This window comes from Myxocyprinus asiaticus, chromosome 43, assembly GCF_019703515.2.
Source record: "Myxocyprinus asiaticus isolate MX2 ecotype Aquarium Trade chromosome 43, UBuf_Myxa_2, whole genome shotgun sequence".
NCBI classification, from domain to species: domain Eukaryota; kingdom Metazoa; phylum Chordata; class Actinopteri; order Cypriniformes; family Catostomidae; genus Myxocyprinus; species Myxocyprinus asiaticus.
Window position 1 is genome coordinate 16428057 of NC_059386.1, and position 13464 is coordinate 16441520.

Genomic DNA, 13464 nt, shown 5'->3' on the forward strand with positions numbered 1-13464 from the left:
AGAGAGTTGAGAATATCGATAAATGCTAATCCCAATGTGTCATTTTCATTTTCTATGTGCATGCTGAAGTCCCCAACAATTAAAGTTCTATCTACATTAACTACTAGATCTGATTGAAAATGTGCAAATTCACCAAGGAAACCAGAGTACGGCCTGGGTGATCTATAGCAAGGGCACAAGACGAGATTTGTTATTTATATCTGACAGTGTCACATTAAGCATTATTAATTCAAAAGACTTAAATTTATATCCTGTCCTATGAGTAAACACCAAAAATGTCACTGTAAATTGTAGTAACACCTCCCTGACCCTTCAGACGAGGCTTATGTTTATAACAATAACTTGGGGGAGTAGATTCATTTAAACTAATATATTCATCTGGTTTAAGCCAGGTTTCAGTCAAACAGAGCACATCCAAACTATGATCTGTAATAATTTAATTTACAATTAATGTTTTAATAGAAAGAGATCCAATGTTTAGTAGCCCTACCTTTTATATGATGTTTATCTTTTTTTTTTTTTTTTTTTTTTTTTAAGTTTGACCTTGATCAAATTTTTTCTAAATGATTTAGTGTGAGTTTTGTGTTTGGTAGTTCGGGGAACAGACGCAGTCTTTATATGATATCTAGGTGATACAGTCTCTATGTGTTGTAATTTATGTGATGTCTCAAGGCAGCTTGCAGACGTTCGGAATAACCAGTTTGTCTGCTTCCTGGCCTGGGCCCCAGTTAGTCAAATACTATCACTATTAAGACTTTGAGCCAAATTACTAGAGAGGAGAGCAGCACTCCCTGGATGGAGGGAGTCCGTCTCTTTTAGCAGGTCAGGTCTACCCCAAAAACTCTTCCAATTGTCTATAAATCATGCTATTCCCCGAACACCACTCAGACATCCAGCCGTTCAGTGACACTAATCTACTATAAACCTCATCACCATGATGAGCAGGGTGGGGGCCATAGCATATTACAGTGTCTGACATCGTTTTTGCAAGTTCACACACCTCTTTAATATGATCTTTAGTGATCTCCGACTGGCGAAGCCAGACATCATTAGTGCCAACATGAATAACAATTTTAGAAAATCTATGTTTAGCATTAGCCAACACTTGTAAGCTTTATCTGATGTCAGACGCTCGAGCCCCGGAAAGGCATTTAACAATGGTGGCTGGAGTCTCTATTTCCATGTTCCTTACAATATAATCACCCATTATTGAGGCTCTTTCAACATGATTCTCAGTGAGTGCATCGATTGGAAACCCTAACTGGAACGGGAGAGTGGTGTCGCTTTGCTGAGTGAGTATAACACCCTGCTGCAGGGGCTCTACATCCGGAACCAAAGTGTGTGTGTTGCTCGCTGTACTACCCGCATCCGAAACAGTATCTACCGGCTTCTATTTCTCACTGACCTCCACTAGCATTCGGATACGTGCCTCTAACTCATTAATCTTCTTTGTCAGCCTGACTAATTTGTTACATTTATCATATGTGAATCCCATGCTGCTGACAAAAGAAGCTATAGTAATCATGTGGCATGCAATGCAGGAAGAAATATCATGAGTGGATGCCATGACTTACCACAATTTTTTGTTGTTGTTGTTATGATTATTCTTTAGTGGCAAGGGTTTGAGATCAATATGGTTCGATGTGGTTCCTAATCAGCAGATGTTTGAGATTGATGCAATAATCCGTGTAAAACACTGGAGAAAACAAATGCACGCAGTCGAGATGCAAGATGTAGACAAGCAGAAAGAAAAAAAGAGAGAAAACGGGTGCGTGCGGGAAAAATACACGCATTTGTAACAGTAGAAAAGCGGACAAATCCGAAGCATGCGGTAAAATGGCTAAAAAAAAGGATAAAACGATGAACGTATAAGAATTAGAATAAGCAATGCTATGCAGGCTAGCAAGCTACAACACTCGTAGAACATACCAGCAGCAACCGGAATAGGAAGTCAGCCTAACCAGCTTGGCCAGACTGGGAGCAGTAATTAAGTAATTAAGTGGTAATTAAGGGTACGTTGCTTTCAAGTGCTTTGTTGTCGGAAAGAACAGGAAACATGGAAGATGGCAGTTTCGATCTTTCATATTTCTTGAGGAACTTTTATTTTAACAACATGACATTTATTACTCAACTTGCTGATGATAATGGTATTTTGGGTAAATACATACTATTTTCTTGGTGTAAAACTGTACAATATGCATTGAATGATTGCTAATATACATAAATGTATATGACCAAAACGGCAAGCACTAACAATGATATGTATTTAGAAAATAGTCAGAAAGCGTCAGAGACCGCGGCCCGTGAACATATTTTTTTTGTGCTGTTTATAGAGTCTAGTGCTGTCACAGATACCGGTGAGATATTCCACAACACTTACTTCATTAATATCTTTCAGGGAGTAGGAAAAATGTTTGCATACCTTTCCATGAAAAAAATCACTTACAGCACCTTTAACTAAATTTTTCTCTAGCCTGACAGTAGCTTATCTAGTTTCACAATATCGTAGCTTTTTCAGTTATGAGCTACATTTTCTAGCGAGAAGCGCTGTAGCGTCACAAAATGCTACATTTGTCACATTTTATTGCAATTTTGCAAACGCAGCAATGGAGCCAAGGGAGTAATCAAATGCACTTACAGTTGAAGTCAGAAGTTTACATACACCTTAGCCAAATACATTTAAACTCAGTTTTTCACAATTCCTGACATTTAAACATAGAAAACATTCCCTGTCTTAGGTCAGTTAGGATCACTACTTTATTTTAAGAATGTGAAATGTCAGAATAATAGTAGAGGGAATGAGATTTTATTTATTTCATCACATTCCCAGTGGGTCAGAAGTTTACATACACTTTGTTAGTATTTGGTAGCATTGCCTTTAAATAGTTTAGCTTGGGTCAAATGTTTTGGGTAGCTTTCCACAAGCTTCTCACAATAAGTTGCTGGAATTTTGGCCCATTCCTCCAGACAGAACTGGTGTAACTGAGTCAGGTTTGTAGGCCTCCTTGCTCGCACATGCTTTTTCAGTTCTGCCAACAAATTTTCAATCAGAATGAGGTCAGGGCTTTGTGATGGCCACTCCAATATCTTGACTTTGTTGTCCTTAAGCCATTTTGCCACAACTTTGGAGGTATGCTTGGGGTCATTGTCCATTTGGAAGACCCTTTTGCGACCGAACTTTAACTTCCTGGCTGATGTCTTGAGATGTTGCTTCAATATATCCACATAATTTTCCTTCCTCTTGATGCCATCTATTTTGTGAACTGCACCATTCCCTCCTGCAGCAAAGCACCTCCACAACATGATGCTTCCACCCCCATGCTTCATGGTTGGGATGAATGAATGAACATTACATTTATATATCACTTTTCTGACACTAGACTCAAAGCGCTTTACACAGTGAACAGGAGACTCTCCTCAATCACCACCAGTGTGCAGCATCCACTTGGATGATGCGACAGCAGCCATAGTGCACCAGTACGCTCACCACACACCAGTTATTGGTGGAGAGGAGAGAGTAGAGTTATAGAACCAGTTAGTGGATGGGGATTATTAGGAAGTCATGATTGAGAAGGGCCAATGGGGGGAATTTAGCCAGGACACCAGGGTTACACCTCTACTATTTACAAGAAGAGCTCTAGGATTTTTAATGACCACAGAGAGTCAGGACCTCAGTTTAACATCTCATCCAAAGGACAGTGCCTTTTTACAATATAGTGTCCCTGTCACTATACTGGGGCATTAGGACCCACACAGAACACAGGGTGAGCACCCTCTGCTGGCCTCCCTAATACCTCTTCCAGCAGCAACCTTAGTTTTCCCCAGGAGGTCTCCCATCCAGGTACTGACCAGGTTCAACCCTGCTTAGCTTCAGTGGGTAACCAGTCTTGAGCTACTGGGTGATATGGCTGCTGGATGGTGGGATGGTGTTCTTCGGCTTGCAAGCCTCACCCTTTTTCCTCCAAACATAATGATGGTCATTATGGCCAAACAGTTTAATTTTTGTTTCATCAGACTAGAGGACATTTCTCAAAAAAGTAAGATCTTTGTCTCCATGTGCACTTCCAAACTGTAGTCTGGCTTTTTTTATAGTGGTTTTGGAGCAGTGGCTACTTCCTTGCAGAGCAGCCTTTCAGGTTATGTTGATATAGGACTCGTTTTACTGTGGATACAGATACATGTCTACCTGTTTCCTCCAGCATCTTCACAAGGTCCTTTGCTGTTGTTCTGGGATTGATTTGCACTTTTCGCACCAAAATACTTTCATCTCTTGGAGACAGAATGCATCTCCTTCCTGAGCGGTATGATGGCTGCGTGGACCCATGGTGTTTGTACTTGCGTACTATTGTTTGTACAGATGAATGATGTACCTTCAGGCATTTGGAAATTGCTCCCAAGGATGAACCAGACTTGTGGAGGTCCGTATTTTTTTTCTGAGGTCTTGGCTGATTTCTTTTGATTTTCCCATCATGTCAAGCAAAGAGGCACTGAGTTTGAAGGTAGGTCTCAAAATACATCCACAGGTACACCTCTGATTCAGTACATCTCCTATTAGAAGCTAATTGTCTAATTGTCTAAAGGCTTGACATAATTTTCTGGAATTTTCCAAGCTGCTTAAAGGCACAGTTAACATAGTGTATGTAAACTTCTGACACACTGGAATTGTGATATAGTCAATTCAAAGTGAAACAATCTGTCTTTAAACAATTGTTAGAAAAATTACTTTTGTTATGCACAAAGTAGATGTCCTAAACAACTTGCCAAAACTATAGTTTGCTAATATTAAATCTGTGGAGTGGTTAAAAAATGTGTTTGTGAAAAGCAGGAGGGCAGGGCCGGGCCGTGAGAACACACGGCCAGCCCTGAATCGGGCTAATCAGCCTGGAGGGGGATAACAACGAGCCGGAGGCACCTGTTCAAGAGAGAGAGAGAGATGCACGCGGACACTTTATGTAGTTTTCAGTTCATTTATATCATTAAACCTTTATGTTGACTGTTCAGCCGTTTCCCGCCTACTCCTTGCCCGTCCCTTACCTGTTACAGAGTTTTAATGACTTCAACATAAGTGTATGTAAACTTCTAACTTCAACTGTACCTAAACCTTTCTCGTGTTGTGCTGGGAAAACCAAATCATTTAAATGAATCAGTTCTATCAGACAGTTACATGTAAATGAACCAGTTAAAATAGACATGTCCTTTATATTTAGCTTTGGTAACTCTGATTCTTTTTAGTGAGTCGGTTCTTTCAGATGGTTCATGTAAATTAACTAGTTCACATAAGTGATTCACTGATTCACTTGAGCCTCGAGCAGGGAATTTGCCTTCTTTTTTTTTTTAAGCAAAATATTATGTTAATTGCTGCCATTTATTTTTATTTAGATTCAGTTTATAAAATAGGGTGTTTTCTAGTTGTACTAGTGTATATAGGGGACAATGGGTCTAAAGGAACACCTTAAGGAAAATGTGCTTTCTTTTTTTTTTAGGACACAAAGTATATCAAGATTGAAAAAAATATATTTATTTTTATTGGATATTGATGGAGCCACATAATTTGTGTGAAAATAAATAATAACAGAAGGTTGTTTTGTTAATAAGTAATAATGTAGTAACCATGACTGTAGTAACCATGGTTAATTCTGTGGCTACTTTGGTTTTACTACAAATACCATGGTTAAACTGTAAAACCTTGGCTATTATTTGTAAAGGTCTGTCACCCGAATTAAATGTAACTTCTGACTGCTGTATTACTGTAAATATTACTATATAATTTTTTATGCTGTATCTTAAAATGTTTTCATCTTTAAATAGCTTTAATGTAGTTAGCTATTTTTTTTTTTAGCTGCTTGTAGTGCAGCTAAAAAAATTTGTTTAACATATCTTGAATGAAGTTTAACTACTTTGATTAATGAGCAACTTTAACTATCTTTTTTGCTGTTGTTTACAGAACCTATAGAGCTGACATATAGAAAAGTGCCATTTCTTAACACTTGTCTGGCTGTAGGAACATTTTATAAGTGGCAGGGCTTTACAGAAATCACAGCTAAGAGAAGAACATTACTGTAATCAATGAGAAGCTCTTGCATATTCATGACTGTAAACAAAAGTCATAAATATGTGTACTAATATGACATGTTGTTGTACATTTACCAATTTTCATCCACAGCAATTGTGGAACCTTACTTTTTTACCAAATTAGCCTGTGCTGAGTCCTATCAATTACCACAAGAGGGCAGTATGTATCTAATAGAAAAGCACTTCCGCACAATCCTACAACCGAACCAGCTGTAAGAAGATGAGGTAGTGTTCCTGTGAGCATTCTGAGGACGACTTGCAAACCAAAATTACATATGACAAAACAAAAAATACATCTTCAGCCAACACTATAAATTACCTTTAAGGCAAAAAATCTGTATCAGTTAGCCTATTCACAAAGAAACAGAGTAGAGTAGGCTATGACTACAAGTAGAAAACATAAAGGACAACATATTAAGCTCGAACCACACATTATGGATTTGTAGCACAGTAAAGCTCTTGTACAAACTGCCACACTTACACAATTAGAGTCCTTACACAGTCACATGTGACTATATATTTCCTTACAGTCAACAGCAGGCCTGAAGCAGAACCTGACTGTGAGCTGTGGGTATACGTTGGAGCACAGGCTGATGATCTGTCTACCCCAGGCAGTAACTCACACACTGTGAGCTACAGCTGATGCTGTCAAGCGAGTGATACATTAGCTTTGAAAACACTATGTTATGAGCTAAATATCCTCATTTTAACTATTTCAAGCTGGTTTGCTGCATTTTTACCCTTTTCTTTTTTCTTTGTTTCTTGTCAGTGTTACGTCTACGAGTATATCACAGAGATACAACTTCAATTCAGTTCCCCAGAGGAAAATGTTATTGCTCTGTGGTTTCTCTTGCATAGCTGAACACACTTGCAGTTCTCAGTTATGTGTCATTTTACTATAAATTCAGATATTGCTCTTAAAATAAGGAGTAAGAATAAAAGTAAATGAGACAATTGCTTACAAATTATAAGGGTATAGAGCAATAATTATGTTGATAGCATAGCCCAGATATTTAGGTCATGGAAAAATTTGATAAGAAATGTTTGAGTTCATATCGAAATCTATGAGATTTAATTGCAGACTAATCAATTATATTTTTATAAAACAATTATATTTTTCTGAAACTTTAGAGGAGACACATGTGAGATTATTGGGGTCTTTTTCTCAGGTGAAAAATCTGAGAAGCATGACACTTCAGTGAATATTCTGTCATTACTTACCTCATGTTGTTGTAAATAAGTACATAGTGACTCCATTTAACCCTCCTATAGCATTAGAAAATGGCACCTTCCTTTGGTATTTGCGGTTATTTTTGACCGGAAGGTTTAGATGTGGAACCCCTTTTTTTATTTTTTTTATTTTTTATGATGATGATAATGATAAAAAAAAAAAAAAAAATGTTCCTGAAGTAAGAACAATGAAATTATGCATTTATTTTGGGATTTTATGCTATTTTGAACTTATTTACATGTAAATCTCTACATTTTACCATTCATTTGCATAGACAAATAAGCAAATTAAAAAAATAAATAAATAAAATAAATCAGAACATACACTTCTATAAGTTAAAACATGAACAAAATATGAGAATATGACATAAATTGGAGTCAGATTACTGACATCTGGTGAACAAAATATAAATAACATGCCAGTAACAGCCAGTAGATGGCTGTAGCCACCGACTATGTAGTCTGATGGCTTGTTGTAACCTAATTTTATTGCAAGATATGCATTTGGATGTATATTTAGACACTATCAAACTATTATTTGTCAAAGTTTAGCATTTAAAATGTTTATTTTTAGTGTCAGTTTTTGCAGTTTATGCCATTATGCTTGTCACCAAACCTGACCATGGTGTTACAAAGAGAAGACACAGAATAAGCATTTGTTTTTATTTTATTTTTTTTACTAATAATTTATTTCAAATATAAAAATGTAATAACTCAAAGTAAATGCATGATAATGTCAAGAAAATTAATATTAAGACACAGAAATAAACTGCAACAAAGATGGCTGTAGAGCTCCACTTATTGATGCCCTGGTTTTGTGTGTGTGTGTGTGTGTGTGTGTGTGTGTGTGTGTGTGTTTGTGTGTGTTCTGCATTGTGAGTGTGTTATCGTCTCAACCCTTCATTTCTGAGTGTGTATGTTTAGCATTGTGGGGGATTTATTGGTTTATTTTGACAAATGTAAAAAAAAAAAAAGTGTTGTGTTAAAGTCTCTCCAGTTCATTCTTGTCTGTGTGGGTGGGTGTGTATGTTTTGCACTGAGGATGTTTTAGAGTCTCACCCTGTAATTTCTGTTGGTTTTTATCCGCATTCTGATTTATTGATTGTATTTGACAGATAAAAACGACCCCTCAGACTTATTGAATCAAGCCCAATTTGTTTTTTGTATGTTAAGATGGCAAATGCAGGAAAATTCACCAAGTCTTGTACTGCTCAGATAAAGGAAACCATTTTTATTACATAAAAATGGCCAAAAACCATAGGAGGGTTACTACTTTTTCGTAGTTAATTGCGATTAATCACATATTCTGGAAGTGCTGAAATTTGCCTCTAAATATACTTATTTTTCTGTCAAAATGCTTTTATTTCCTTCTTAGGAAAGAAAACAAAACAATCAGGGTGTCAGTGCCGCTTTGAACACCACATGAAAAGCGCTAGCAGACAAAAACTTCTCACTCTGCATTTTGGTGATAGTTAAGACTTACCGTGCTTCTGTGGTATTTAAAATGCGCCTTTGCAGAGGCTGAAAAATACTTGATTTTTGTCACAAGTTCCATCTAGGCTTGTTTTGTACAACAAAAAGCATTAAGAGCTCCTTTCCCCACCATTTAATAACAGTTTGTGGTGTGTGCATCACTGTAATGTCTCCGGGGGACACATCGCAAAGGTTCCGCCCTTCCAACCAGTGTTTATGCTGGTTTATGCTATATTAATGGTAAATGCGTTAATCACGATTTAAGAACAATTAGCATGTTAAACTTTTTTTAATTAATCTCATGCATTAACACATTACTTTTGAAAGCTCTAAATTATTTCCTTTTGTGTTTTGCAGAAGAAAGAAAGTCATATGGGTTAAGAACAACACAAGAGTGAGTTAATGATAACAGAATTTTCATTTTTGGGTCAACTATTCCTTTAAGCAAAAGTCTCAATTTGCTTATAATGTAATATCAGTGCTGTTAAGGAGAAACAGTTGAGACAAAGAGTTTATTTATTTATTTATTTATTTATTTTATGATTTGTCTTCCCTATTGGTCAGGTAATGAAAACAAGCTGAAAAAGAAGAGAGGACAATGCGAAGGTTGTGGTATATGTAGTTTAAATTCTAAAGGGAATAAAAAGATCAATCCTCTTTTCTCTTCTCCCCTCTGTCCTAACCTTAGCTGCCCCTGGATCCTCCATTGCACCAGCAATTTCTCTGCAGATGCAGAAGAGATGAGCTAGGCGGGTGGAAATGGGGATGCTGGGGTAAAAGATTAAAGAGAAGAAGAAATCTATGGGCAGATGAAAGGACAGGGAGTTTTGTGTAAGCACATTGGTGAGAGGGAGGCTGAGCCGTGTTTCAGTTATCAGCTCATGACAGAATGAGAGATTACTGAAAAGAAGTACTCTCATTTGCTGTCCATAACCACAGTTTCTGTGTCTCTCTCTTTTTTCCATCAATTTCCCATTTTGTTCTGTTTTCTTGGTCTTTCATCTGCTTCTCTTCTATCTGGCTGTCACACACTGACATCTTTCTTCCAAATTTGTAGAGGAATGACAGAGGAGAAGAGAGATTTGTAAAGAGATCAAGTGTGCAAAGCTTCGTCCTGACAATTCCGCGCTGTTCTTAATCATCCCTGTTTTTTATCCTCCTCCAAGCCTCTCTCATTTTTCTCTCTCATAATCGTACGCTTCAGACCTGCTTTGTGACGGTTTTTCCAGCTCCAGGACTTGATGTTCAATTTTTAATAACCTAAATGCTTGTATTTTAATTGCTGGATGTAATTGAATCTCCAGTCTTTTCCCTCTGCTTGTGAACGAGTCAATATAAAGAGCGATACTGAGAAAAGTCACTGTTTAAGTGGCCCAGATAGATATGACTACATCACATTCGAGAGGCTGAACAAGCGCGCTGCAGATAATGTGATTATCTTAATCCTCACGCTATGATACACTGACCACTGATAGAGCCCATAAAATCTCATTGTGAGAAATCCAAGTGACTATAAAACATTTTATCTTTAAAATTCAAAATTCCAGTTTCAAAATGAAAAATCATAGCATATTAATATTGTCTACTGCAAAGCAGACATTTGATTCCACACTTCCTGAACAAAGTCTGAAATTTGTTTTGTTTTTTCTTCTTCTACGTAGCCATTGTTGTGTTCTTACACTGTTGGGTGAAGCTTGTAAACTACTCACTTTTATCACTCCCTCATTCTCCAACAACATTTCCCCTCTGTTCCACCACTATTAGAACTAATCACTATACTCTCTTTTCTCTTTCATGCTCCCTCTCTCTCTCTCTCTCTTTCCCTCTCTCGCCCCCACTAAAAAACTCAAGAAATGATGAGCAGCCTTCAGAGTCCATATGATAGACAGACAGCAAGGAGTAAAGTCAGAGAGAGCTTACAGAACCAACAACCCTGCAGGTAAATAAAAGATCAGAAGATAGAGACAGGAAAAAGTAATAAGAGTAGTAAATTTTTTCAAAGTGAGATCTTAACAGACAAAAAAGTGAGAAAGGTGGAAAAAGTGAAGAACTCTGCTGAAGATGGGTGTGGTGTTTGGGACCTTCTCTATACAAACCAAACAGGTCAACTACAGGACAGGTAGGATCCTATTGACACAAGCCATAGAAAAACATTTAATAGTCACAGAAATAAATGCATTAATAAAAGGTTATATTTGTGTCTGTGAGGGAGAGGAGAGATAGGGAAAAGATAGACAGCGGTCAGTAGCATAATTTAATTACTAAATGTATTATTGTCAATTTGATCATTTTAGTTTCTTTCTAAGTGTAAGCTTTTTTTTAAAGTCTTTATCACACTGATATCACTCTTGTTCTACTGTACTTCGTGTGTAATTTTAATGCGAGTGTGTGAGTGTATTTCTAGCCTAAATAAATTTTTGTGGACAAAACTGCTGCAAAAATGCATGTAGAAGTTGGAAAAAAAACCTCCTCTTGGAAGTCCTCAAAAGGAAAAATGGTTCACAAAGAGATTAATGTTGTATTCACTTCCAGAAATGCCAGAAAGTGTACTTTAAACTTTGAGTTAGTGTAATTTTAATAAGGCAACTTTAAGTATAATAGAAGTCAATGGGAAGTGCCCATTTAGGTACCCAGGTAAATGTGTGTGTTTGAGTGTGAAGGATGATGTATATGATGTGTTTGCATATTCTAGCTTGGGCTGTACACAAGGCAATGGGTTATGAAAGTATCATATGGCAATCTATTCCAAAATTATTGCCCCCTGTAGTGCACATAGTGTGTCCCGAGGATGGAGGGGGCGATTTGAATGTTTTGAAAAATGGAGTGATCAGGCTGTGAGTATACGATAAGAATATGCATGAATAGAGGGGAACGAGAAGGCGGTTTGTTAGCATGATTATTTATGCATTGAAGGTTAATTAACCTGTGCTTCATGTGAATTTATTGTGGAGTGCCATGCTTCAGAATCTACTAAAAAACAATGCTAGTGAAACAAGTCAACATCACATCAACACAACTGTTCTCACATGTGAAAGCATGTGTTTATAACCACATAAGAGATGGTGAGAGAAATAGAAAGACTAACACTTCATACACACACAGAGTGAAGAGTGATTATGGAGCCAAGAGGATTACGAGTTGTGGGCAGAAAGACAGAAAGATGGTTTGAAGTCTTTACTAAAATCCCCAGGAGTAACAGGAGCTGCCTGTAAGTTTAGAACTGAAGACACAAACTGTGTGTCGGCTTTGGCACACAGCCCAACTGGAACTTTTGCTGGATATCCATACTTCTTCAGTGTTTATGTGCATGAAAGCGGTGAGGATGATAACCAGGGGAGATTAGTTTAACTTCAAATATGGTACTGCTCTAGTTTTCTGTAATTGACAGGATGCCTTATATAATGAACTAAAACAGTGTTTACCAACTACTGTGCCACGGCACACTAGTGTGCCGTGAAAGATTGTCTGGTGTGCAGTGGAAAATTATCAAATTCCACAAAATAAATAAATGCATGAAAAAAAAAATTCAGGGATCCAAATTCCTCACTTTTCGGAGAAATTCGCTGTTTTGAAACCATAATCAGTCACTTTTGTGATTGTGAAGAGCAATGATTAATGTGCAAAAGTGACTGATATTTATACGCGTTAAGGGTCTTTCACATGACTTACGTCAGCGCTGCAGAATACATTGAAGTCTATGAAGTGACGCCACTTTACACCAAAGTGTTTTTCACACGTGTTTTTGCTTCACCAATAAAGTCTTTGAGAGTACTAAGGAACAAGAAATATTTAAAAACTGTCCAAATTTGTGAAGAGACATTGAATGTCTCATAATTTCTTTTAATTAAATATTACCTTATAATTTACGAATATCAGAGACCCCAGTTATTGAACTAATTTAAATTCACCAAGAAAACGCTAAGACCTAAACTAAACGAGTCCTTTTATTACTTTCTGCTATCAAAACAACTGCAAGCTTATTTCCTCTCTTCCAAATACATGTTTTCAATGTTTATTGTGCACACCTCCCGCTTTTTTACATGGCAAACTCGTAAAATCGCCCCTCTGTGACGCTTTCTGCAACTCTTGTCATGTGGAGGGCAATGCGGCCCTCGACGCTGGCGTTGAACGGAGCATTGACGCCTCGACTCAACTCATGTGAAATGCGCGTTACAATGACGAAAGAACATTATTGAAACTCAAAATTATTATTATTTGTCTATTATTATGGTCTTTTTTGATAAAAGCCATGGTCAGCAGTTTAAATAGGCTACTGTAGGAAAATGATACCGTAGATCTGCTTTGTGTTTATAATTCTTATACTCAGTAGCGGTTCTAGCTTGTATGGTGCCCTGGGCAAAACCCGCTTCAACACGCCCCCAAAGTTGTTGACCGGGAGGGTTGTGGTGATTGTAAATGAGAACGTCCCCGAAGTTGTTGACCGGGGGAGGGGGGTTGGCCCATGCCGCCCATGCCGCCCATACCTAAATCTGCCACTGCTTATACTGAAGTCAGTAGATTTGTAGCCATGCAAGTTTTAATAAAGGAGAAGGTAAGGATGTTATTAAAACTCACTATTATTAGTCTATTGTTGTCTTTTTGGATGAAAAATAATGCTCAGACTGAAGGAAGACTGTAGATCTGCTTTGTTCTTTTAATGCTTAAACACTATAAAGTCTCTTGGTAGAT

The 13464-nt window shown here is 37.4% G+C and overlaps 1 protein-coding gene across 2 annotated transcripts in view; it reads left to right on the forward strand.

Moving 5' to 3' along the window:
• Positions 1-13464, forward strand: part of LOC127433168 (Kv channel-interacting protein 1-like) — a 73147-nt gene that overhangs the window by 22834 nt on the left and 36849 nt on the right. The window contains exon 1 of one of the 2 annotated variants that reach the window (XM_051684872.1): positions 10751-10894. The exons of the other annotated variant lie outside the window; for it this stretch is intronic. Coding sequence (XP_051540832.1) covers positions 10837-10894 — 58 coding nt within the window. The 5' untranslated portion in view covers positions 10751-10836. Of the gene's footprint in view, positions 1-10750; positions 10895-13464 lie in introns of those variants that run through there. 2 annotated transcript variants of the gene reach the window in all.